Consider the following 24719-nt stretch of genomic DNA (forward strand, 5'->3'; position numbering starts at 1 on the left):
TCAATTAAATGGCACAGCCTACGCAAGTATCGTTAGAGCCCATGTACATCCTTTTATGGCCAAAGTATACCCATCTAATGATGGCTGCTTCTGGCAAGTTAACATAGAACGTCAAATCATCTCAATCTGAACATGGCGAAGAGTTCACCATACTTAAACAGTCTTCAGAGTCACCAGATCTCAATCCAATAGATCATCTTTAAGACAAATCTGCAGACACAGTGTGACGCTATCATGCCAATATTGTCCAGAATCTCTGGACAATGTTTCCAGCATCTTGCAAAAGGGAATCTTTTTTTAAGTGAAGCATTTTCCTGCACCTACAGTAATCTTATGCTAGAAGTAAACTTTATTTTACTTAGTGGCCTTTTATCCTGTGTTATGACAGGACAGTTGAGAATTGACAGGGAAGCTTGGGGCAGATTTAAACCCAGGCCTCTGCAACAAGCTTAATAAGTAAAACTGGTGTCCCTTTTCTAAACACTATTATACTGTACATGTAAAAGCAGAAGACTTCCATTTGTGATCGAAGAAATTACATCTGCATTAGTACATGGACAATCACTTGTCACTTTCTTTATTACCTATTGGTGTGCGAGTTGTTGTGCATGAACCAGGAGCGGTTATTGTCCACATACATGGCCCAGGCTTTGTCATCCTTCCCTAGCATCACATCCTTCAGGACGTCACTCCGAGCGATGCCGAAGGCTGGGTCAGGGTGGTTGTCATAGCGGTCAACGGTCATTTCCCAGTAATGAACACCTCGAGAGAAAGCAGTGTTCCCCAAGACCACTCGGTCATCATAGCTGTTGCACGTCACCGTCAGGTTGTCGTTGGAGAAGATGATGTCAGGGTGAGCGGACGCCGGGTCAAAGGTGAACCAAGCTACTGCACAAAGGGAAATGCGTACCATTAGGTTTTTAGTGTTAATAATATCAGTGACTGCGAGATGAGAGGCAATGATCATGATTTTACAAACACCACATAAAACCAGAAGGTAAAGGTTAGATGAGGTGAAGTTACACTGTAAAAATATCTGAATGGAGGGAACAGTAATAACATGAAAGACAAGAAGAAGACTTACTATCATTGTTATGATCAAACACGAATAATAATACCTAAACTATATACTTATACTACATAACTTAATCTATAACTTAATAAGCTTAACCACTTTTAGATAATCAAACTTGTGTCAAACAGTCTGCAAATCTTAACCGGTTCCTGCACGGAAAAGCAGATTAGTTTGATAATTATGGGTAAGGAAATTGTTAATAAAATAAAACTTAACTTTAAAATACATAACTAGAAACTTCTAATAGTTATTATAGTAAGAGGTCAGTTCACCCAAACAAGAAAAGAAACGTGAAAGGTGAAAGGTAAAAGACTCTGTGTGGATGTTCATTTAGACTGTGAACTCAAGCTTGCTTGAGCCATCTGATAACCTCCACTATCAGAGCAGACTCTGCTGTGTTGGTCTACATAAGTTAAATTTGTATTGTCTTTAGGTGAACTGCTCCTTTTCTCTATTACAACACATTGCTTTTAAACTTCTTAAACCACATGCTAATGATAATTTTGCAATACTGCTTGACTCACAGCTGAAAGACACAGTAACAGATCTCTATGCAGGAAGGTAAACAGGCGGGCTTTTGCTGGGCTCCAGTGGACCTGCTTTTACTGGTGTCACCATGTGCAGCGACGTTCCATTACACTGCTTTATTTCCCGAAGGAAATAAAGCAAAGACATTTATTAGAGGCTTGTATTGCACGTTTAATAAGTGCAGCCCACAGAGGAGCAAACTGCCCACCTGCTGGGTTGAGTGTGAAGACCTCATTGATGAAACAAGCAATGGCCTGAAGGGGATCAGAGCAGAAACAGTGTGCAAGGAGAGTCATCCATACCTGTGCCTATAGACTGAATATCACATGGAGGGAGTCCAGCTAAAATGTGAAATGGTGGGGGGAGTGAAGAAGAAAAAAAGGAAAAGAAAAGAGGAAGAGGAGGAGAGCAAAGCGAAGCAGTGAAGCAGAGGGGTGGGAAGGGCGGTGGAGAGGGTAAAAAGCAGATTTGATCAGGGATCCTGGTTCAGCTCATTGGACATAAGACCAGAGGAGAGCCCCAAAATGAAAACAAAAGAGCTCCTAGAAACAAACCACTGCAGACTTAGAAGGAACAACGAAGGAACAATGAAAACAAAGCAATTGTTCTGAATAAGAAAAGGACAATCTGATCTGGAAGAAGGGTGCAACAACACTGAAAACGTCTGCGTGGTTAGATCACTTTGTACGCCTCCAACAGCTGCTGAGTGCTTTCTGTGTCAGGTAGGGAGGCTGTCTGGGCCTTTCAGGTCCACTGATGGATGACAAGCTTCCCCATCTATGCAGATTACCATTTAACTAATGGGAAAGCCGGTACATGGGTGGATTATACACAATCCAGCTGCTCCTCGAGGCCCTTGGGCTAAAAGGCGCAAAACACACCTTCGAACAGAATTCACATCCTGCTGCTGCCCACTGGATGAAAATCTTGTGTTTTGGAAGCCTTTAATTAATGTGATCATTTATTGTACTGCGTGAAATATAAAACAACAGAGGCTTTTTTCCGGATCTTTCAAATCCCTATGAAACTAACTAACTCAAAAAGCCTTGTGTCAGTCTGAAGAACATCAAAGAAAGAAGATTTTCTCTGCAGACTTAATATATAATATAATGTAAATACAGCATAATAATGAAAATATAAGGGTTTAACCAAGCAGCAGCAGGTTATGATTTCTTTAGATTCTCTGGAGTTAAATCAAGATTTCTCTGGTGTAAACTCCCAAATGTAGAAAGAAATGTAACTGAACTGTGATAATCAGTAAAAAAAAAGTAAGTAAGCCATTAGATTATATTACAAATGTTGTTAGAAACACCTGCCAGCTGTTTGCCAGCACGCAGATCTTCTTCATTGCATGACGTTACATTAACTACAACCACAGTGGTAACTACCCTTTTTTATGTTCATATAAAACACTTTGAAAATAATTCACTGTAACATTTCAGCTTATAATAATATCAATGGAAATACAGCCAACAGGATAAGATCATGCAAGAAAAGTGTCGGCATATTTGGGAAGATGTCAGCTGCACCTGAGGAACAAAAACATGAAGACAAACACGTGGGTGTTAAAAATGCTGAAAATATTTGCCTCTAAGAATAAATCTTGGTGGTTTGTAGAGCATCATAATTTCCAGCTTTCCATCTTGGGATAAAAAAGCTAACTGTGTGCCTTTTAAAAAAATGTTATAATGCTGTAATATAAACCTCCTCTCATTCATTTCCCCCACTTGTCATGGGAGCTACCAGTTCTTATATCATTAAGAACATCAGCAGTATTCTTTCTGTCAGCCGTGCTTCTCACCTCTTTAACTGCCAACACACATCTGCTCATTATGCCCCTAATTAGCTCCCCTTGTAGATATACCGACTGGCTTTTGGCTCCTGCCTGTTACTGCCTTACATACACCTTTGCACGCCTGCCCAGCTCCATTTGCTTTCCTCGCTTTGTTTCTTTGCTCTTGCCACCTGCTGGTATAGCTTGTTTTGAGCTGGCAGCATACGAGCCCGTTACCTGCAACATGGATATTTATGACATTGATTTGATAATGATATTTTGCCTAGCAAGCAATCTTGGTGTTTATTTTAAAGATCAATCTACAAACTGAGCAGGACATTTTACAGTGTGGTAATGGCAGACTAAAAATAAAAGGGAAACGGCGAAATCTTAATGGAAGTGAAGCAAAAGTATCTGAGTATCTGAGCATTTGTAGCCAGAGGCTGCTCGACCAGTGGTGCACCCAACCTGGTTGGAAATTAAAATCACCAATAAAATATGGCAGCGCTGCAGTGTCCCACTGTGCAAGGACGTGCTGATGGTTTGACCATCTTTATTTATTGTGTATGATAAAAACCTAATTGCCAATGTTCTCTGTTCTCACTGTTTAAATGGAGACGTTGCAATTTCTCGTTATTTCTCGTCTGACCTATACAATACACTGCCACTGATAATTAACTAATATCAGCGCTGGCCTGAGCAACCCAACATGTAGCTCTATTTTAAAAAGCACAGTGTTCTGAAAGCTTGCTTGCTCAGTAGCAAATATAAAATAAACGATGGCTGAATTTTGATTCTCTTTTTGCTCAAAACTGTCAGTGAGGTAGCGCTCTTAAAAAAACAAAACACCAATTCATACTTGAGTCTTTGCTCTTTCTAGATTCACAGTGATTTAAATTTACAGTGAAAACAAGAGGAAGAAGGAGATGAGGCTCAACGTACTCTCAGAGGTCTGCATGATCAGTGTCTTGCTGTACTGGCCGACTCCGCTGGCATTGAAGGCCTTCACCCTGGACTTGTACGTGCTGTTGAAGTGGAGCCCGTCCACTGTGCAGATGGTCTCCGTCCCCACGTACACTTCCTGTAAAGACACACAGTGCTTCCTGTTATGCTGGCAGATGCATCAAGTGCGTAACTATGACACCAAAGAGAGTCCATTTCTTCTGGAGGAGTGTCCCATTTGAATTTGGTGGAGAGGGTAATAAGAGAGAATGCGAGCTTGTACAACTGAACGTGGGCACGGCAGCCCACACTTGAGTATAAATAGACATGGGGACACAACTCGCCAGGCTCAGCATGGAGCTGCGTAGGTGTGACTCAGTGAATCAGAGAATAAAGGAGGAAGAGAAAACTTCCCTCAGAATTTTTTGGCATAGTGCTGCATCAGATGCAGGTACAGCAATACAAGGATTTTAGTTTATATTATAGAGACGCACAGACCAGATGGCAAATTAATATTTAAACACACACACACACACACACACACACACACACACACACACACACACACACACACTCTCACACACACACACACACACACACACACAAACCCCAAACCAAATCATCACAGATGCTGCAAAACATTCGCCACGACTCTCGTCTTGGTGCGTTTGTGTTGACGATCACACGCTAACACAAAAAGTCTCCAGGCTGTAATACAATTTGGCAATGGCTCTCTACCAATTAGCAGTTAGCAGATACAGTTTGTGAATCAGTTGGCAGATTGGATGCGAATGCTCACCATGTTACTCCACACTTGTAATTAAGAAACAGACAATTACAGAACACGAAAAGAACTTGAAGGGTGAACGACTACGACCAGCTGCTTTTAGCTTACAGTCTGCATTTAGGACGTAAGTGTCTGCTTTTCATAAGTTTGAAAAACAAAACAAAACCGGATACGTTAAGAAATAGCTGCTATCCATTTCTAGTCTCCTTACAAACCACTGAGCAAAGCAACAGCTTCACAGTCAGAATCTGCAAGGGATCTCTGCACAGCAGGGATGAAAAAGTCCAATATTTTTTGAGTTGAAAGCTCTAGTTACTGCTGCCGGGGGTGTGCGAAATACTTTAATTATGCTGCACCAGCTGCTATAATGAATATAATGGACATAGTGCTTCTTTTTTTGGAGTAATGAGAGGATGCTGACAGAAAGTGCAGACTAGAATATCGAAGATGAGATGTTTATGTATGTGTGTGTGTGTGCGGTTGGCCTTCGGGGATTTGCAGGCTGCTTTTTATTGGCTTGTGTTCTTTTTATTAAAGGAGACCTATTACACTAATTTCCGACTCCATATGTCCCAGCTCTGCATGATTCACAGTTTAAAAAGTCATTATTGATGTTATATCTGGGCATCAGCCTCTGTCTGAAACAGAGGGTTTGAAAGTGGGTGGGGCTTCTCTGCTCACAGCTAGAGTGTTGTGCCCAGGATAGCCATATTAGGAAACATGCTCCCAATGACATCATACAGGGCCAAGAACAGAAAAAAAGAACTGTGAGAAACATTTTTTGGGTCTGATCTCGTTATCCAAAAGCTGTAATAGTAAAGAGAATGGCTGCGCCATATCACACTGTCCATGTTAACATTGGTATAAACTTTTAAATGGTATCAGCGTCCTGCGACAACATCAATGATATATCAACAACACAAGCCCAGACATGTCTGCAAGCAAGAGCAGGCCATCATTACCCCTCCCCACTCTGACTGCTTTATCACCTCTTTATGTGTTTGTGTTCATATTCAACATTTGTTGTTTTTTTCGCTTGGGTTCTGGGTTAAATTATTCTTCTTTTTAAGATTTAGTCACTCCATATTTCCGTTTAATTTAAGTAAATATATATTCTGTTAAATGCCATTAACTGTCTGAACCTCGAGCTGGTTCATGACAAATATTTATAAAGGGGCAGCCCCAAATAACTTCATCACCTATCATCGGAAATATCATTTGCTTGGAATATCGTGATATAGTGCTTAAACAAATGCAACACCTAAATCACAGAAGGAATTCGGTGAACGAAATACTGAAGTTGGAAATTTTTACTGACTTTTATTGAGGATTTTTTTTTGTTTTTAATTAAGCAGCGCACATTTTTTTCCTAGGTTACATATTGGAGATCATATATAGAGGAAGATATGAGGAGCACTTTTATCTCTCTTAATTTGCTCTCTTTAAATGGAGACTCATACTACTAAAGAAGAAGATTTTGTTTTCCCCTCTCTTCTTCTTCTTCTGTTTTTAATTAAACATTGCTTTCTTGCCTGCTTACAAAGTGTGAGCCTCAGGGCTATGTTGAAATAAAACCACATTTATTCCGCAAACCAAGTAACATGACTCATTTGTTTCCAACTCCGCGAGTAGGCTACTAATAAGGTTCTTGCCTTGGCGCTGCATCCGGAATGTTAATATCACTTTTAGGAAGCCTCCCAGATTGATTGTTGCGAAAATCAACAGGCCTACTATACGGAGGTTTAGAATTCAGACACAGATATGCTTTGCCATTGTACCCAGGGAATGGCTCAGGAGGTATAAGTTGCTGTCGTAACAAAGCAGGGGCTTCAGTGAATAGAAGCGTGGGGAGTATCTTATAGGATGGATTACATGCTAAACCTCTGTGAGAGTATGGCGACTGCTTTGATGCCGGATCACGCTTCCTACAGGATCATCCTAGCGGTGGTACAAATGCTTCCTCCTGACGCCGTGTCATTCAGGACCTTGTTACGCTGCGTCACGTGACGTGCTCTGTACGACTGTCACACATTAACTTGAGTGATTTCAGCTACAAAATACTGCTGCCACATTCCCCTGGCTGAGCCGGTGTCCTCCCTGGTATCAAATGATGGAGTCTTTGCCCAGACAGAAGGAAAGCATGTCACATAAAGGTGATTTATACTCTAGCTGGTCTTGTTTTTCACTTTTTGTTTTGGGATCTAAATGTAAATATCACAAAAGTTCTCATTTAAAGAAAAATACTGCTGAAGCAGACAGATAAATTCCAGCCTGCAGGGACAAAACAGTACCTGCACTAGGAAACCTACCCTGAATGGCCCCCCATTTCCATCGTCCAGCTCTAGGATGTATCCTTCCACGGTGATGGTGGAGAGTGGTGGCTGTTTCCATGACAATGTGGCGCTGTTGTTCTGAGTGCAGCATTCCTCCAGCTGGAGCATGGGAGCAGCTGGGACTAAGAAGGGGACAAACGAGGCCAGATTACAGCCCACAGAGGTATGAAGAGACACACACTCACTCCCCAAGTGGATATAACGCTGCATTACAGCAAAGACAACTTTTATATGTATAAAAGGACACATAGTGAGAGCCTTATAATGTAAGAGTGTAAATGTTTTAGATAGAATTTTGCACATTTAAGTAGAGCAAACAGTGGTTCTTAAAAAAATATCAGGCTCTCTGTCTGTGTACCTTTCATCTGTACAAAGTCCAGCTGGTGGATTGTTTGCAGGAGAGGTCCACTGTCCAGAGTGAGGTCAAAGTCACTGGTCATCCTGGGGGTTAGGGTCCCCTTTCCCCACTGACTCTCTGTCATGTGGACTCTCCGAATCAAAGCATCAGAGATCTGTGAGACACACAGTACAGATTAATCTACCGCTAAATCTCTCATTAATAATAAGCCTGCCAGAACATTTCAGCCTCCGTTCAGATGAAGAAATGCAGATAAAGATGCAATGATCCATAAATGCAATAATGGGATTTTTCTTTTCCACCAAGTGTCTAAAAGGTTTCTAGTTGTATTCCAAAAAATGTTTTCAAACTTGGATAGTTTCTCATTAAAATTTAAAGAAAAAAAAAAGTTATAATAGGTAAACTATGTTTTCTCCCATATGTCTCCTAATTCAGGGGTGTCAAACATAGGGCCCAGGGGCCAGAATCAACCTGGCAAAGGCTCTAATTTGGCCCCAATCTGGCTTTGGAACATACGAAGGGAGCCATAGATGAAAACCTTATGAAAAGGTTTACAGGTTTTCCTCCTGATAAAGATCTTCGCCTTTGCTATTCATACTACATTAAAGTAATTAAATAATAGATAAACATCTAAGTGACAGAAACGTTTATTCTTTCTTTTATTTCATTCTCTTTATCATCAGCATTTTGAATTTCGGATTAAATGCATAGTTAAATGTCTTTACACTGACAGAAAGGGGAGTTTCTCTGGTTCGACCCGCTTAAGATCAAAGACGTGGCCCACGACGTAAAATGAGTTTGTCATTCATGATCTAATGAAGAATTTTGAATGGTGTTAAAATCACTTGCTGAATAATTAAGATATCAATTTAAAAAGGTCACCAAACACGTAATGCTTGACTGGTGTCACAAGTGTGACACAGCATTTGCTCATCACCTCATCAGAACAAAAACGTCAGTTAGAGGCAGCTTTAGAAAGAAACATAAAGTTTTTTTTGCCTTTAAACAGATGTCAAGCCAGGTTTGATTTTAATAAGGCAAAATTGTTCCCCTAAAAAGCAGAGCTTGGAAATATTTGGTTTCTTTGGCAAACCATCATTTTACGTCTTTCTAATGAAATTATGGATCAGTTTTCCAACAGTTTAATTCCAGTAATAGCCGGAGAAGTTACTTTTTGATGTCAGCTGGAGGTGTTGTACCACCTTGTTTTAAGAAATCTTTCGTCCAGTTCTACTTCATTGTTTCAGCTGTAGCTTGTAAAAGTAAAAAGGACGTCTTGTGGCCATCTTACCTGCAGGAAACCACTGGGGTCATTTTCCTTGATGACTTCCAAACAGTACTCCATCAGGCCTGTGGTCTGACGCAACTTTACTGTACAGTGGGAGATTTGATCCCGCACCACCTGGAAAAACAGGGAGAACAGAAGAGAAAACATGTATAATACACTTACAGTTCATAATCACAAGCTAATCGTCATCCCTAGAAGAAAGACAAGTAATGAGAAGAAGGATGGATGTAGACAGACCTAAAGAAAACAAGGAAAGAGGGGAGAAAAAGCCAGAAGTTCAGACAAAAGATTAGGAGCAGGATCGTCAGAGTTATTGATTGAGTAACTCTTTTTCTCTTGAGACACAGATTGAGGGAGGAAGAAGAGGCTGACGGGACACTAGCAAATGATCCTGTAACTGACGTTAACGGAAGGAAAGTGACACTGTGTTTTCACACCCGGGCAGCCTGAACAGTCATCAGTAGTTACATCACAGACAGGGATGAGGAAAAAGTTGCCCTAAAATATCTTTATGAGTGATGACACGGCTCTGAGATGCATTCAGAGTTTTCAGATTTTCTGCCCTGTATTAGTCGTTTGATTTAACAAAAATATAATTTGGATTAGCTCCATTAATCCTAATCGAGGGGACAGGAACAGAAACCCTTCCAGAGTAACATGTCGTCTAGAAATTCCCTCTTTCTTACCGAGACTGATGTCCGCAGCTTCTTTGCAACAGTGTGAAATAAACACAAGTGCTGGACAGGGGGTTGCTAGGAAACAGAAACTTCACCGCCACAGCTCCAAGGCTGAATGGAGAGGAAAATCCTTCCTGAAGCCGTTTGCCGACCAACAGAAGATGATTTACTGATGACTGCAGTCAGTGCACGCCGATACGCAATACTGTACCATAGGTGCACAGTGACTGCAATGGAATTACACCTCATTATATGCGAATTAAATTGCCTCTTGCTGATATAATCAGTTTTTATTTTACTGTGATTATTTAAGGAACCATTTCAGAAGAAGCCAACTGTATGTGGTTGTTTTAAACACTGCACCATTTTAGGATGATAATCCATTCAGAACATGAGAGATGACTTAACGGATGCCCTCTGAATGGGATCATGGAGACAGACAGTGAAGAGTAAATCCCAAACAGGGCATGATAATTCTTTCTTTTGTAATTTTCTAATTTTAACTGAGAGTTGAGACACATGGAAATAATTTTTATGGTCTGGTATTGTTTTAGGTCTTTAGTGTATATTAATGAATATCACTATTTGTCTATGTGCTACACATTTCCTCCTGTCTTGGGCTTTTTCCCACCACCATGTGATTGCCTGATTGTTTGCACATGTTTTCAGTTACGTTTGTTTTTCTTGTGCCTTTCCCTCTCTTTATAAATATGCCTGCCTGACCTTGCACACCTCCTGTAGGCTTGGCACTTCACTGCGTTCATTTATCTTCCAGTCTGGATTTTTGTTGCATATTTTCTCCCCTGCAGCGACTTCAATTCTTTATTCCTTAATTTCGAGAGCTCATTTAAGTTGGTTATATTTTGCAACCTCCCACCTGTGTCCCTGGTGTGCCGGATTTGGGTCTTATTGTGAACGCACATGAAACACATCTGATGCAACAGTCTCAGAAGCCCAGTAATGTCATGAAGCATTTAGAGATTGTGCAATCAAAGCCACCGTGAGAAGATGTAGCCAAAAGGGGCGGATTTAGAGGTTCAAACTTTCTAACCCTCCTTCACTGAAACACACACACATGAGTCTTGTGCATAAATTTGCAGCAACAGTGAACAAAAACAAAGTATGTGGTCCTGATGGAATAGGAGTTTGCCAGCAGACTCAAATCTCACTTTTACTCACATACTCACTTTTCTGGATAGTTATTGCATGGCAGCCTACCTGACTCCATGTTAACTGTTCTATTGGTGCCTTTAGTCAAGGACAAAACTGGTCAAATATCCACCTTAGAAAACTACAGCCCAATTTATCTGGGTAGCATACTGTCAAAAATATTAGAAAGAATCTTTTGGGGATAGGCTTTGAGAATATAAAACAACTATTGACAATTAATTTGCTTTAAAAAATAAAGCACTAATTTGTGCATATATGCTGTGTATATGTGGTGCATTTATGTGCTTCTTCGATGGACCAAAGGTTTTGACCGTGTTAATCATAGTTAACTATTTACTAAGCCCCCTCATATCTGATAAGGATCTTGCATTATTAGTATTCATATCAAACTATGCATGTCCAGTGGGGAAGAAGTACAACCTTTCCTCGTCAAATTTATATGGATGATCTTTCTAAAACACTAAACAAGCAGAATACAGGATACATGATGGGGGAGAGCCTTATTAATAATTTGTATGCTGATGATTTAGTTGCTTTGTTCCTTATAGAGCTGGCTTGCAGCAGCTGCTTAGAGTCTGCTCAAACTATGCTTTGCAGTATGATATGAAATTCAACTCTGAAAAGAGTGTAGCAACGATCACATCAACTTACGGAGCCCTGCAGGGGACATGGGAGAAAAAAATATTAAGACGGACTTTTGCGAGATCTCGCAAAACTAACTCGGGATCTCGCAAAAGTTGAATTCCAACAATGGCGGCAGCTACTTAGTTGTAATATTACTCTTTCTGGGTCACAAAATAAACTTTTAAGATATTTTGAGGCGTGAATGTAGTTGTGTAAACGTCAGATATCTGCTCGGTTTACAAGACATCACATATTTGCAAAAGTGCTCCGACGTTTTCGGAGATCTGACACCCACCATCTCGAAGCTAACGGGAGGTCGAGACCTACTACAGCCGGGAGGAACACCGCTTTCCCGGCACATCGTGCCTTGACCTCCCGGTCGGCTTCGAGCTGGCGGCCTCCGAAGAATGCGGCTAAAACTTTTGCAAGATCCCGAGTTTGTTTTGCAAGATCCCGAGTTTGTTTTTGCGAGATCTCGCAAAAGTCCGTCCTAATTTTTTTTCTCCCATGTCCCCTGCGGGGCTCCGTAGGGCTCCGTATCAACTAAAAAGAATCGGAAGCAAAATTTTCCCATTTTGTTTGGAAAATCTAATTTTTAAATGCACTGACTAAAGTGAAATATTTGGGCCATTTCATCAGGAATCTTTAATATGTGACAAGCAAATATGCCAGTCCATAAATTATGTTAAAATGACATGAAAACGTTTCAGTTGGGCTATAATGATGCATACAGGATCAAGATACAAGTTTTTTCTCCTGCTTTTGTAAACGCTGAAATTATTGGTTATTCATTTTGTATATTTATATTTTTATTAAAATGGCCTATAATGTCTTAAATAGAGTTTGTCTTCCATGTGGATAATATATTTGGCTCATCCATGAAAACACAGACATGTATGTTAATTTGTCCTGTTATTCTTTTGATCTCCATTACATCACGGTATGTAACTCTTTTTGCCAGTGAAATGTCAAAAAAATGCTGTTCATAATAATAAAAAGGTGTATTTATTGTTCTTCTCTGCAAGCTATATATTCATTAATACAAAGTAATCGATTACAGGCACTTTTGGCAGCATCACTGTTTGATAAACACTTATTTACAGATATGGACTGCACTGCACGGAAATTCATTTAGCAATTTTACAAACAGCATCACTGAAGATAATAATTCCTAAAAGCTTTATACTGATAATCCTGGTACCCTAGGCAGTTTATATAGCAAGTTTTATCCAGATTGATTAAAGCATCTTTAGGGAACATACATCATTATAGTAAAATAAAATGCCCTTAGTTTGGCTTACTCTAAAAACTATTCAACGATTCACTGGATACTCCTAAAAATCTTTGGATTTGTGTTTTTAAGCAAAATCTCGAGATCGGTCAGCCCTGCTCAGGTGACATTACAGATTCTAGTAAAAATATCTGCAGCGTTTCATCCTTTTGCTGGGCTTTAGAAATGAGCGAGCACTTACAAAGCCTTAGTCCATTCCTACTGAGGCGGCGTGAACTTAAATGAACCAGATTTAAAAATTCGGCTCCACCTCTGACATTCATACAAATGACAACAAAAAGCAGGCTTGACCGCTTGCCTGGTGAATTAATATTTACTAGGACACACTGAATCATTTTCAAACAACTCTCTGGAATGAATCAACGTTTCTCTCTCTGGTGAGAGAAGATTTCATTTCACCTCTGACAGTTCGGTTTACATTTCTGTGGCTGAAGGCCAAACCATCCCTGCTGTGGCAAGCTGGAACATCCATAGCCCCGCAGTGGCCTGGCAGAGCTCCAGGAAAAGGCTTCTTACTGCTGTCGCTGCCTGCTTAACAATCACTTCACCGTCCCTTGTCTGCATGTGAAATGTTTTAAATTCAGTGTATAAAGAATATCTCTCTTCAAGGTGCAAAAGAAGTGCTGCCAGCTTTCATTACATCCTTCCCTTATTGTCATCCTCCTCTTTTCTCTCTCAGATTCGATGCTCCCTAACAGCTTCTCTCAGCATTCTAGCCATCCTCCCTGAAATCTGCTTTAAATCAGCTTCCCAATAAGATATAAAAACTGCCGCCGGCAATAGTGCTCTGCCAGATGATCTCCGGATAATCAGCGCAGGGAAGATTCATTCGTCTGAATTTAACCGAGAATGAAGGGGCTGCAGCAGCTTGTGGTGGGACGGCAGTGGAGCAAATTTAGCATCTTGATGAGAGAAATTAATTGAGAGACAGGAAAAGAGAGTGAGAGATGGTGGATTGAGAGCCAGAAAACACAGTGCAGGACAGCGGTAGAGGAAGGCAGAGTCTGCTGCGTTAAGTGGGCCACAGTCTCTGCACAGCGGATACAAACTGTGTCCTCTCATGTGGCTGGTAGGGTGATCAAGCACTTTGTCACAGAAGCTCCACAGTGATGGTAAAACAACAGGAAACCGAGGGATGATGAAAATGTAAGACAGTGATAGTGCTAAAACAAACAGCAGTTTTGATAGCACGTTTGATTTCTTCATAGTAGGAAACACTGAGAAACGTGTTTGCAGTGGAACAGGTGCTTATTAAATAAATGAGCACATACTGGAGTCACAAATACTACCTCATAAAAACACACTAAAGACACATTTTACATGGGAAATGCACTGGAAACTACAAACCTCATTCACCTATTCATACAACTGCTTTTTTAACCTAACATCCACACACTCACACTCTGATGGATGCATCGCGGGAAACTCTCTATCTTGCCCAAGGAGCTGGGGATCAAACCTCTAACCTTCCGGGTGGTGTATGACTGCTCTACCTGCTAAACCACAGATGCCTTAAGATGCAATAACTGTTCTGTAGTTACTTCAGCAGTTACTGTTTCTCTGTGTTGTTAGCTGCTGAGGAGGTAAAGCTTCTTCTACCATTTTCTATTTGTATCTGCTGTAGTTATTAGGCCACTGCAGCACTTGTGTCTGTGAGCTACTGTGGCTGCAGTCTTTGAAACTGTCCCCTTCCAGGACACAGGATAACATTTGTAGACCGACAAAAGGGGTGTGTATGACAATCATTAAATGAGGGTCAAATATAAAAGAACACACAGAAAAATAGTTTGTTATTAGAAACATTAAACATTAAGGTGTGTGTGTGAGGATATGCTGCACAGTGGAGTGACGATAAGAGGAAGTGACAAGTGCCACATCCACTGAAAATCAGCTGTCAGTGAGAATCTGTTAGCGTTTACTATTAGAACTGAAGCAAATACAGCAGTAAGCGACCCATGCATACATGCATAGGTCAAAATAACAGATTTGAAATGCATTTTCTTTACTGACTGATCTCAATTATTTTCTCTTGTTTTTGCAGAAGTCCACACGACAGACAAAAACCCAAACATGTTTACCCGGGAAAACCAGTCACGCATTCAGAATAATAATAATAAGCAACTACCTTCAACAATTTTCAAGCAAAACTACTGCCTAAGTTTCATAGTTATAGCTTGAGTATAAGACTATTTTCATCACTTTTATAGCGCTATAACTGTCATGGTCTTGGATCTCAGAACAAGGGTTGTGAGTCAGGAATTTCTTTTTCTGTGTCTTCATTATGGTTTGATGCTCTCAGGTATTACTGGCTGAGGGTCTGTAGCATATTGTTGTATCGAAGCTTTAGTCATACCTCAGGGTTTTTGAGGTTTCTGGAGTTCTTTGTGTTTTGTTGGTTCTGTTAGGGTTCATAGTTCTTTTGCTTTTAGTTTTGGCTCATGTTTGAGTTTTTTTTCTTTAAATTACATTTTAGTCCAAGATCGATTTCTTTTTGTGTCTCTACTCTGTCTCTGTCTGTCTCTTTGTCTTGATTATGTTCTCCTGTGTCTCCTTCCTAATTAGCCCTCTCTGTGTATGAATAGCACTTTCTTCCTTGCAGTCTGAGTTGGCTTGCCTGTTGTACTTGCCTTTTCTAGTTTCTCTGTCCCTGCGACCACTACAAACTTTTATACATATTAACTAGCTATTTAAAATGTTTATCTATTATCCATCTATTTTCTTTTGCTTATCCGGTTTACGGTCGCGGGGTGGCTGGAGCCTCTTCCAACTGCCATAAAGCCAGGGGGGAGATGCACCCTGGACATCTCCCCAGTCTGTTGAAGGGCTTGTTCATCTATTACACTAACCCTGATTCCATTTTCCCCCCATACTAGCAAATGGTTTCAACAGGTTGTTCATAGCTTACAATGTCAGTTGTTCAGCCATACTTTTAACGAGCTATGACAACCATTTTTTTCATTACTTACACTGATATAATTATAATTATAATCTTCTGAGTGTCTTTTTCTACTGCCTAGCCATTACTTTTTACTCAAACTTATTCAGTTCCAATCAATTCTTAAATGGTAATTCTGGCTTTTGTTGTAGATTACCTCCAGACTACTGCAGAAGTACCCCTTGAGATACAGCCCTTGTTGGGAATCTCTGAATTAAACTCTTAATAGAAAAAGCGATCATATATCTTGAACATAAATAGCCTTTAGATCTAGAGTTTCTTGTCTTGATTAGTTCTCTATTGATTGTCAGGATCTGACAGAAAAGATACAACTGTAGTGGCGAGTAAGACCCTTATACAACATTAGCAGTCTCAACATTAACAAGTAATCCTCCCACACTGAATAACCTTCAATAACAGGCTCTGCTGCCTATCTCGCTGCAATGAAAACTGTCATTCACAATAAGAAAATGAATCATTTGAAATCTGCCTCCGCTTTTCTTTATACTTCCAACCACATCTCTAAGCATCCATTCGGTCCAAAATACCTCCCATGCCTAGTTAAAAGTGAGAAGGACCCTGAGAAGGAGGGTTCCCCTGGAGTAACACAGTCGGTTCAACAAGGGGGAAAGCAAGTGGAAATAAAAATAGCCTCAGAGCCGCTGTACTCATTAACCAACCCGAGCTGGGTGAACAGGGGACCTAGCAACCAGTGACAAACTTTGCATGAAGCAGGAGAAGATGCAGACTGACTTCGTTTCTGATTCACTTTGTGTTGCTCTAATCAGCCTTCATCTGCTGAATCTGTTCCTTGAAGAATCCAGTGAAAGAGATTGAGAGCATAAGAAGTGGGCCCCGTTTTGATCATATTCAATACAATCTTCACATTATATTAGAGGACCGTGCTGATGTTTTCTTTTTTCATGTTTCCGTCAAATGAAATGTGCTTTACAGAAAAAAATCCATCGCAGTGAATTTAATTACATTCAACATTTTTGCTGAGATGTATGCAGTTAAAAGCATCAGCTATATCAAAGGAATAGTTTGACATCTTGAGAAAAACCAGGCTTTCATACCAGGAGTTAAAAGATGCATGCCCGAGCACTATATCTGATGATAAAGCCAAGAGACATTTAGCTCAGAATAGCAAGTGGCGCAGTTGAAAAGTGATCAATATACACAATAATATACACAAAAGACTGAGGTGACTCGTGTTGTTACTCTGATGTTGCAAGGGGGTAAGCTTGTTTTCCATGAAAAGACTTGCAAGAAAACCTCCAAGGCTGAAAACCAAAGCCACCTTGGAAATGCCAGATCTGCAGTTCTTCATCATCCCAGAAGTATAGAGTTCCCACTGGTTCATGAATTCCATCATTTTATTAGTAAATTACTAATTAGCATGTATCTGCGTCTGCAATTCATGCACCTTGCTAAGGCTTTAGCCACACAGACCTAGAGGCAACCTCTCGTTGCCGGGTAAAATTGTTCACAAAGAGGGTGCTGCACCCAAAAAATCTTTTTGATTACTTTGGTCACCAGCAGACTGCTGTGGTCACATGTAGGTTGCATGGAAGACGCTAACTTTGGTGCAAACACTTGCAATCTACTCTCAGAGCAGTAGTGAAACTTGAAAAAGTGCAATGGAAACAGAAAGCGGAGAAAGTTTGCCTTCTAAGTAAAAGCTGTGCCGTACCACTGCAACCATCACAGCAGACTCTTTTTCTGTGTCACATACATCTCTGGGACCAGTTTTGTGCTAGTGATTGCAAGCAACCTTCAACTACTTGCAACTAGCCAGGGAGTACACATTACTCTGTGGGCAGGACTCTAGGCCCGAGGCTTTGCCAAGTGTGCTAACTTAAGAATCAATAATTTGGTTTAAATATTGACACTGTTTCTCTAAAACTTTAAGATAGAAGCAATCAAATGCTAGAATGGAGGCGTCAAAACAGGATTGAACAAACCAATAGGTGACATCATCCATCTTTTATATACAGTCTGAGAGCCTTTCTCTAAACCACAATGTTTTCATATCTAATGAAAAGATGTGAGCTATGAACAGATCTGTAAGGAACCGAGTGTTACTGAAAATGTGAAGTCACTTTTTTAGATCTTTTCTTGTTGGTGCATTAAAGTGCTTGTTGGAAATTTGAGCCTCTGATCTATCAGAGTCTGATGGAGAACAGAGCTTTTTTACACACTGACATTCATGTTTTTCGGGTAGCTTGAGAATCCACAAAAACTTTGTTCTGCAGTCGACTCAAGGAAACCACACATCAGAACTGCTGGACACTCAGTCCTTAGTATTTACAGCAAAAGAAATAACAAAAAGAAAGAAGACTATAAAATGCTTATGGTGATAGATTACCAATTAAGCCAGTTTAAAGGCCATGTGATTTTCCATCTGACAGAAACTGTGAAAAATTGCTTCCTGGAGGGAAAAAAATCTGTCAGAAAACTTTTGAGGTTAAAAGATTAAGCATGCGGTTTATAGCCAAAGCCTGCAGCACAATCCTTCAGGCTACAGAGAGGGCTGCAGCCTGCCCTGCTCATGTCCGGCTTTGCGTCTAGGAACCCGAGGGTGAATGAGTCGAACAGGAAATTATATTAGGCTGTTGGAGACCTATAACAGATTGCAGGTTTTCAAAGGTGACTCAGGTAATTTTTTTGATTATAATTCATCCAATTGAATAATTCTTTTACAAGACATCAACATGGCATTTAGTATGTCGTGTTTTAGCTGTGCACAGATGGTTTGAATCAGCATTTAGAAGATAATCTTTACAGACTGTCTGCTTAAAGGAGACCTATCTGGGGTTCCTTTTGTATCCACTCCAAACCTTCTGCCTCTGCTGCTTCTCTACACAAACACATGGGTCAGTCCTCCTGATGTGCTGGAATAAATGAACCTGACTCATGCTATGAAGGACTACTTCTCGCCTCCACAGCTTCAAACAACAAGCTCAACGTGCTTCAGTCACCATGGCGACCAGGCTTCCTTGTCAGGAGCCAGGACCAGAGGAGAGCAGCAGGAAGCTCTGCTGGAGATGCCAAGTGATCTGCAGCAGCCTCGTTTTAAAATCAGACTCAATTGATTTAATGTTTTCTGCTCTTTTTACAGCTTTTATTGTGAACCTCGTGTGCTTAAATAAGCTGTATTATTCAGGCTATATCACTAGTTGCTCAACTGGACACCATGTTTTATGCAGCTATCAGCATTTATAAGCACAGACATCAAAAACTTCAGCATCACCAAGAGCGTAGCGGGACAGAATTGTGTCTCATTCAGCCACAGCTGCAGGATGAATGTCCATGCCAGAGTTAACACAGTTCCTGGAGATGACCTCAAGAAAACAAGCTTCATCTCAAATGATCCTTTCTCTCCTCTTTTAGCTGTGCCTCGTATCTACACGAGTGAGCTACGCTGCCCTCCAGGGGACAATAGGAAATAAGAGAACGCACGAAACTTCGTTTTCTTGCATCACTGACTCTGTGGGAAACTCCTATGATTGAAGAGGTACCCCTGAGTAACCGAGAAGCACATTCACATGTGAGATCAGCGCGGAAAGCATGAGAAAAATCTGACATCTGCGTTGGAGAAATGTGTTTCTCCAACATTAAGATTCAGCGTACGACACATGCAGACACCGAGCTGACAGGCGGGATCAAATCAGCACTGACATGCATTAAAATTCATCTGTGTTGGAGGTGTGAATCTGTCCAGTGTCCCTTAAGATCCATCCGTCTTTGAAAATTCATCCACTGAGAGGACACAGTTCATTTTTCATGTGCATCGTGCCGCACACCACTGCAAACTAAAATCATGCCTCCTATAGGCAAGAAAACACTGCAGCAGTGACGGCACTTGTAATAGCCGAGTTTCTGAGAATCACTGTAGTTTAGCCAGTGGTGAGGGTTTAGTGTCCCTATTCTCTTCTATTGCAGATCCTTAGGAGAGTATGACTATGTGGTGTTTATTGTGTCATTTTTTATTTACAGTTTCAGGAGATTACAGGAGGCAAGAATGTCACATCAAGGATGCGAGTTGAATGTAACTGATAGCCACAGTGCCTCCTGTGGAAAAGTAATTTCCATGAACATCACATCTAAAACATATACAGTGGGGCAAAAAAGTATTTAGTCAGCCACCGATTGTGCAAGTTCCCCCACCTAAAATGATGACAGAGGTCAGTAATTTGCACCAGAGGTACACTTCAACTGTGAGAGACAGAATGTGAAAAAAAAATCCATGAATCCACATGGTAGGATTTGTAAAGAATTTATTCGTAAATCAGGGTGGAAAATAAGTATTTGGTCAATAACAAAAATACAACTCAATACTTTGTAACATAACCTTTGTTGGCAATAACAGAGGTCAAACGTTTACTATAGGTCTTTACCAGGTTTGCACACACAGTAGCTGGTATTTTGGCCCATTCCTCCATGCAGATCTTCTCGAGAGCAGTGATGTTTTGGGGCTGTCGCCGAGCAACACGGACTTTCAACTCCCGCCACAGATTTTCTATGGGGTTGAGGTCTGGAGACTGGCTAGGCCACTCCAGGACTTTCAAATGCTTCTTACGGAGCCACTCCTTTGTTGCCTGGGCAGTGTGTTTCGGATCATTGTCATGTTGGAAGACCCAGCCTCGTTTCATCTTCAAAGTTCTCACTGATGGAAGGAGGTTTTGGCTCCAAATCTCACGATACATGGCCCCGTTCATTCTGTCCTTAACACGGATCAGTCGTCCTGTCCCCTTGGCAGAAAAACAGCCCCATAGCATGATGTTTCCACCCCCATGCTTCACAGTAGGTATGGTGTTCTTGGGATGCAACTCAGTATTCTTCTTCCTCCAAACACGACGAGTTGAGTTTATACCAAAAAGTTCTACTTTGGTTTCATCTGACCACATGACATTCTCCCAATCCTCTGCTGTATCATCCATGTGCTCTCTGGCAAACTTCAGACTGGCCTGGACATGCACTGGCTTCAGCAGCGCAACACGTCTGGCACTGCGGGATTTGATTCCCTGCCGTTGTAGTGTGTTACTGATGGTGACCTTTGTTACTTTGGTCCCAGCTCTCTGCAGGTCATTCACCAGGTCCCCCCGTGTGGTTCTGGGATCTTTGCTCACCGTTCTCATGATCATTTTGACCCCACGGGATGAGATCTTGCGTGGAGCCCCAGATCGAGGGAGATTATCAGTGGTCTTGTATGTCTTCCATTTTCTGATGATTGCTCCCACAGTTGATTTTTTCACACCAAGCTGCTTGCCTATTGTAGATTCACTCTTCCCAGTCTGGTGCAGGTCTACAATATTTTTCCTGGTGTCCTTCGAAAGCTCTTTGGTCTTGGCCATGGCGGAGTTTGGAGTCTGACTGTTTGAGGCTGTGGACAGGTGTCTTTTATACAGATGATGAGTTCAAACAAGTGCCATTCATACAGGTAACGAGTGGGGGACAGAAAAGCTTCTTACAGAAGACGTTACAGGTCTGTGAGAGCCAGAGATTTTCCTTGTTTGAGGTGACCAAATACTTATTTTCCACCCTAATTTACGAATAAATTCTTTACAAATCCTACCATGTGGATTCATGGATTTTTTTTTCACTTTCTGTCTCTCACAGTTGAAGTGTACCTCTGGTGCAAATTACTGACCTCTGTCATCATTTTAAGTGGGGGAACTTGCACAATCGGTGGCTGACTAAATACTTTTTTGCCCCACTGTATATATATATATATATATGCTGGTCCTGTATGCCCACATGTTGCCATGCACAAGCCATGTTCCTCAAACCACCTACACGTGTGAAACCTCAATTCTACAGAGCAACCAAGTGTGAAATTGGATGCTGTACAGCACAAATGTATCTCTCCATCCTCTCATCTCACTTATGTCCCCCGTTCAACGTGTTGCAGATGGCTTAAAGAAAAATGCAGCTCTTTATGCATCTGAAATCGGTGGCACGGTGTACGATTTCTCATTAATCTTTATCAAAATCGTTAAGATACTGCAAAACCTAAAAAATGCAACTGGAAATACATAATACATAACTTCAGATTCTTTAAGAGCGAAGAGATTTTCCTCACGACTTTGTATTTTATCCACTACAATATGAAACTTCACTTGCAGCGCCAGCTCATCCATCAGTCACAATCACCGCCCTCAATTTGTCAAACCAACACTGCAAGATTATACAGCAGCAAACAACCACTATGAAGCAGATCAAATTTAAAGTCCCAACCTGGCAACTTCTAAAGAAAAACAAGGATATTTTTAAGATAATTGTTTCGGTTTGCACTTGTGTGGCTCATGAATCAATGCCTCATTAGGGTTAACGCCTCATTATCCATTTAACGCATCCAGCCTTCTGATGCATACAAGTGGATTCCAGGAACAGATCTTGTCATGCTCACTCACCTTCAGCTTGTGTTCGTGCTCTTTGTTTACTTGAGACAGCAGCTGGGCCTTGCGCCGGTTCAAGGCGTCGATGAGGGCGTCGCACTGCGCCACCAAGCAAGCCTCAAACTCCACACCGTTCTCCTGCAGGAAAAATTTACAAGAAGCTGGAAAAGCAAAGCATCTGAAGACAGAAAATATGCAGGAATTTGCAGCTGGAAACAAAACAACAACAACAAAGAAAAAGATGGAGGATACTTTAAAGGCCGTGTGCATCACTTTAATAGCAGGAGTAACAGTGAAATACAGGAATGACACAAGAGTTTAATGATGGGATGGATAGTTTGCTGAGATACCTCCTCCTCAGACGAGAAGCGTGAGTAAAATCATCATGATTCATGCATCAGCAGAGTAATAAACTTGACGATTACGCCTCACGCTGTCACTTTTTCACACATCTTAAGTTTTTTTTTGTTGCTCGTCACCTCCTCTCTACTCTTTTACCTCACCCTCACCATTTCACACTGCGTGACAACTATCTACGAGAGGTTTTAATCCCACCTTCCTCCTCTAATCGCCCTCATAAGCTGACCAAAGCTTTGTCTCCACATGAGCATCTAAATTTAGACCTGGTTAATGTGTTAGATGGAAGAAAATAATATAGATGAATGTGAATAAAGGGGAATTCCCATTAATGCTAATATAACCATGTGTTTCTGTAAATGTTAATCTTTATAACCACCTTTGTTTTGCATCCTGAGCTCAAATTTGATGCAAGCATCTTTTATAGTTTTATTAAGATAGTATCTTCCCATCTGGCCCTGTGCAGAGTTCAAGCCAAAGATTAGAAATTGAGAAATTCAAATGAATACAATAAGCCTTTTTGTGTCTGCTGCTCACGGCAGCCAGTGGACAGTCTGGGATCACAGAGGGGGATTACAGCTTGGTAGAAGAAAATATTCATGCAGATTATGGGTGTGTGCAAAAAACCAAACAAAACAAAAAAACCCACGTGTGTGCGTGTGTCTGCGTATACCTGGATATGCTGGACCATATTTTTTAGTTGAACCAGGAACTCTTTGGCCTCAGTGGCTCGATCTGACAGGCCGTTGAGGGCCTGGGACAGTTGACCCTGTGGAAAGAGACAATAAAGTATAATTACATGGACCTGCAGTACATTCAAATAACAGATGAAGTGCTGAATCCTCAGAATCTAAAGAAGAAAATGAATCTAAATTATAATCAGAGCCATATTAGTATTTAAAAACTCCAGGGTCATACACAAAGACTGCAAAGATCTAATGAAATATAAACTTAATTTTGGGCCAGTTCATAGTGATACAGAACATGAACCTCTAGCTTTTATTCCATTAATCACTTACTGGGTCAGAAGATTCAGTAACAATTTTGTTTATTTGCAGCTTTCTTCATTTCATTTGAAAACAAATTGCATATCTTTGTGTTTTTGGAAAAAACGTGTAATTTTGTCACCTTGGTCAGCCTTTTGAAGATTCAGCTGGGCCTTTCCCCACACAATTTTTGCATTAAATTAGATTAATGGAAACTGAAGATAACCATGTAATTGATATGCCTCGTGGACTATCAGCTGCTCTGTCACGCAACCATCCTTTTTGTAGTCCTTCATCCTTGTTGAATAGGGGCTAACAGTGGATTTTGTTGTCTTAACTTTTTAACTCAAACCCCACCTAAATATTTCCAACCCCGACATCCTGTTTTACACAACAACTAAGGCCCCAAAACTATTCCGTGAGACCTTTAACACTGACAGGAAAGACACATGGAGGCAGCCCAGCAAGAGTTATTTTGGATGCAGATTCCAGCCCTGACAGTTCATCATGTGCTACAACCCCAGATCAGAAAAAGTTGGGATGACATGCACGATGCAGACTAAAAAAAACACTTACATATTTACTTTGGCTTTTGAATGCAGACAATATGATCGACTTTATTTCATTCCTGCAGTTCAGGCTTGCAACAAATTCCCAAAAAACATTTGAATAGTAAAGCAATAAACACATATGAGACATTTAAGCACTGAGGATACCAAGCAACAAAATGTTTCAGGTGTTATTTTTTACCTTTCCTCCTGCAAACACATCTTTGTTGCATTTTTGTTGCGTTTTAAAATTCTCCACATATTTTCTACTGGGGATGGGTCAGGACTGCAGGCGGGCCTTTATAATGTGGTTTTATTTTGTTTTGTTGAAAAGTGCATAGATGTTGTTTTACTTGTTGGTGACAACAGTCTGGATGGCGTTTTTGTCTTTGGTTCAGAGCACACGGTTTCCATGTCTTCTAAACAAAGATCTGGGATACCGATTGTTGTGACCAGAACATGTTTTCATCGTCACAGATCAACATGCAGTAAAATTTAAATTTGCATTTGTGAATGTAATTGGGATTGTAGTGCTTCATAAAGGTTTCCCACAGAAATCCTTTGCTTTTATTGTTATATCAGCTGTTGACGGATGACAGTGATGTCTGAGCGACTGGGGTCACGAGTGTTCAGCGTAGGCTTCCA

General features: G+C 40.8%; 1 protein-coding gene across 2 annotated transcripts in view; it reads right to left on the reverse strand.

The window, feature by feature from the left end:
- trim9 (tripartite motif containing 9) overlaps nt 1–24719 on the reverse strand; it is a 46836-nt gene that overhangs the window by 1369 nt on the left and 20748 nt on the right. Inside the window, exons 2-9 of one of the 2 annotated variants that reach the window (XM_085342881.1) lie at nt 23214–23309; nt 22199–22321; nt 9089–9199; nt 7798–7951; nt 7416–7561; nt 4320–4458; nt 1906–1944; nt 585–888 (exon numbers count right to left, since the gene is read on the reverse strand). In XM_085342881.1, coding sequence (XP_085199007.1) covers nt 585–888; nt 1906–1944; nt 4320–4458; nt 7416–7561; nt 7798–7951; nt 9089–9199; nt 22199–22321; nt 23214–23309 — 1112 coding nt within the window. The remainder of the gene's footprint in view (nt 1–584; nt 889–1905; nt 1945–4319; nt 4459–7415; nt 7562–7797; nt 7952–9088; nt 9200–22198; nt 22322–23213; nt 23310–24719) is intronic. The other variant, XM_085342882.1, reaches the window with a different exon arrangement.

This window comes from Diplotaxodon limnothrissa, linkage group LG19 (genome assembly GCF_057381915.1).
Source record: "Diplotaxodon limnothrissa isolate DT_005_m linkage group LG19, D_limnothrissa_male_GT1.1, whole genome shotgun sequence".
In the NCBI taxonomy this organism is placed as follows: Eukaryota; Metazoa; Chordata; class Actinopteri; order Cichliformes; family Cichlidae; genus Diplotaxodon; species Diplotaxodon limnothrissa.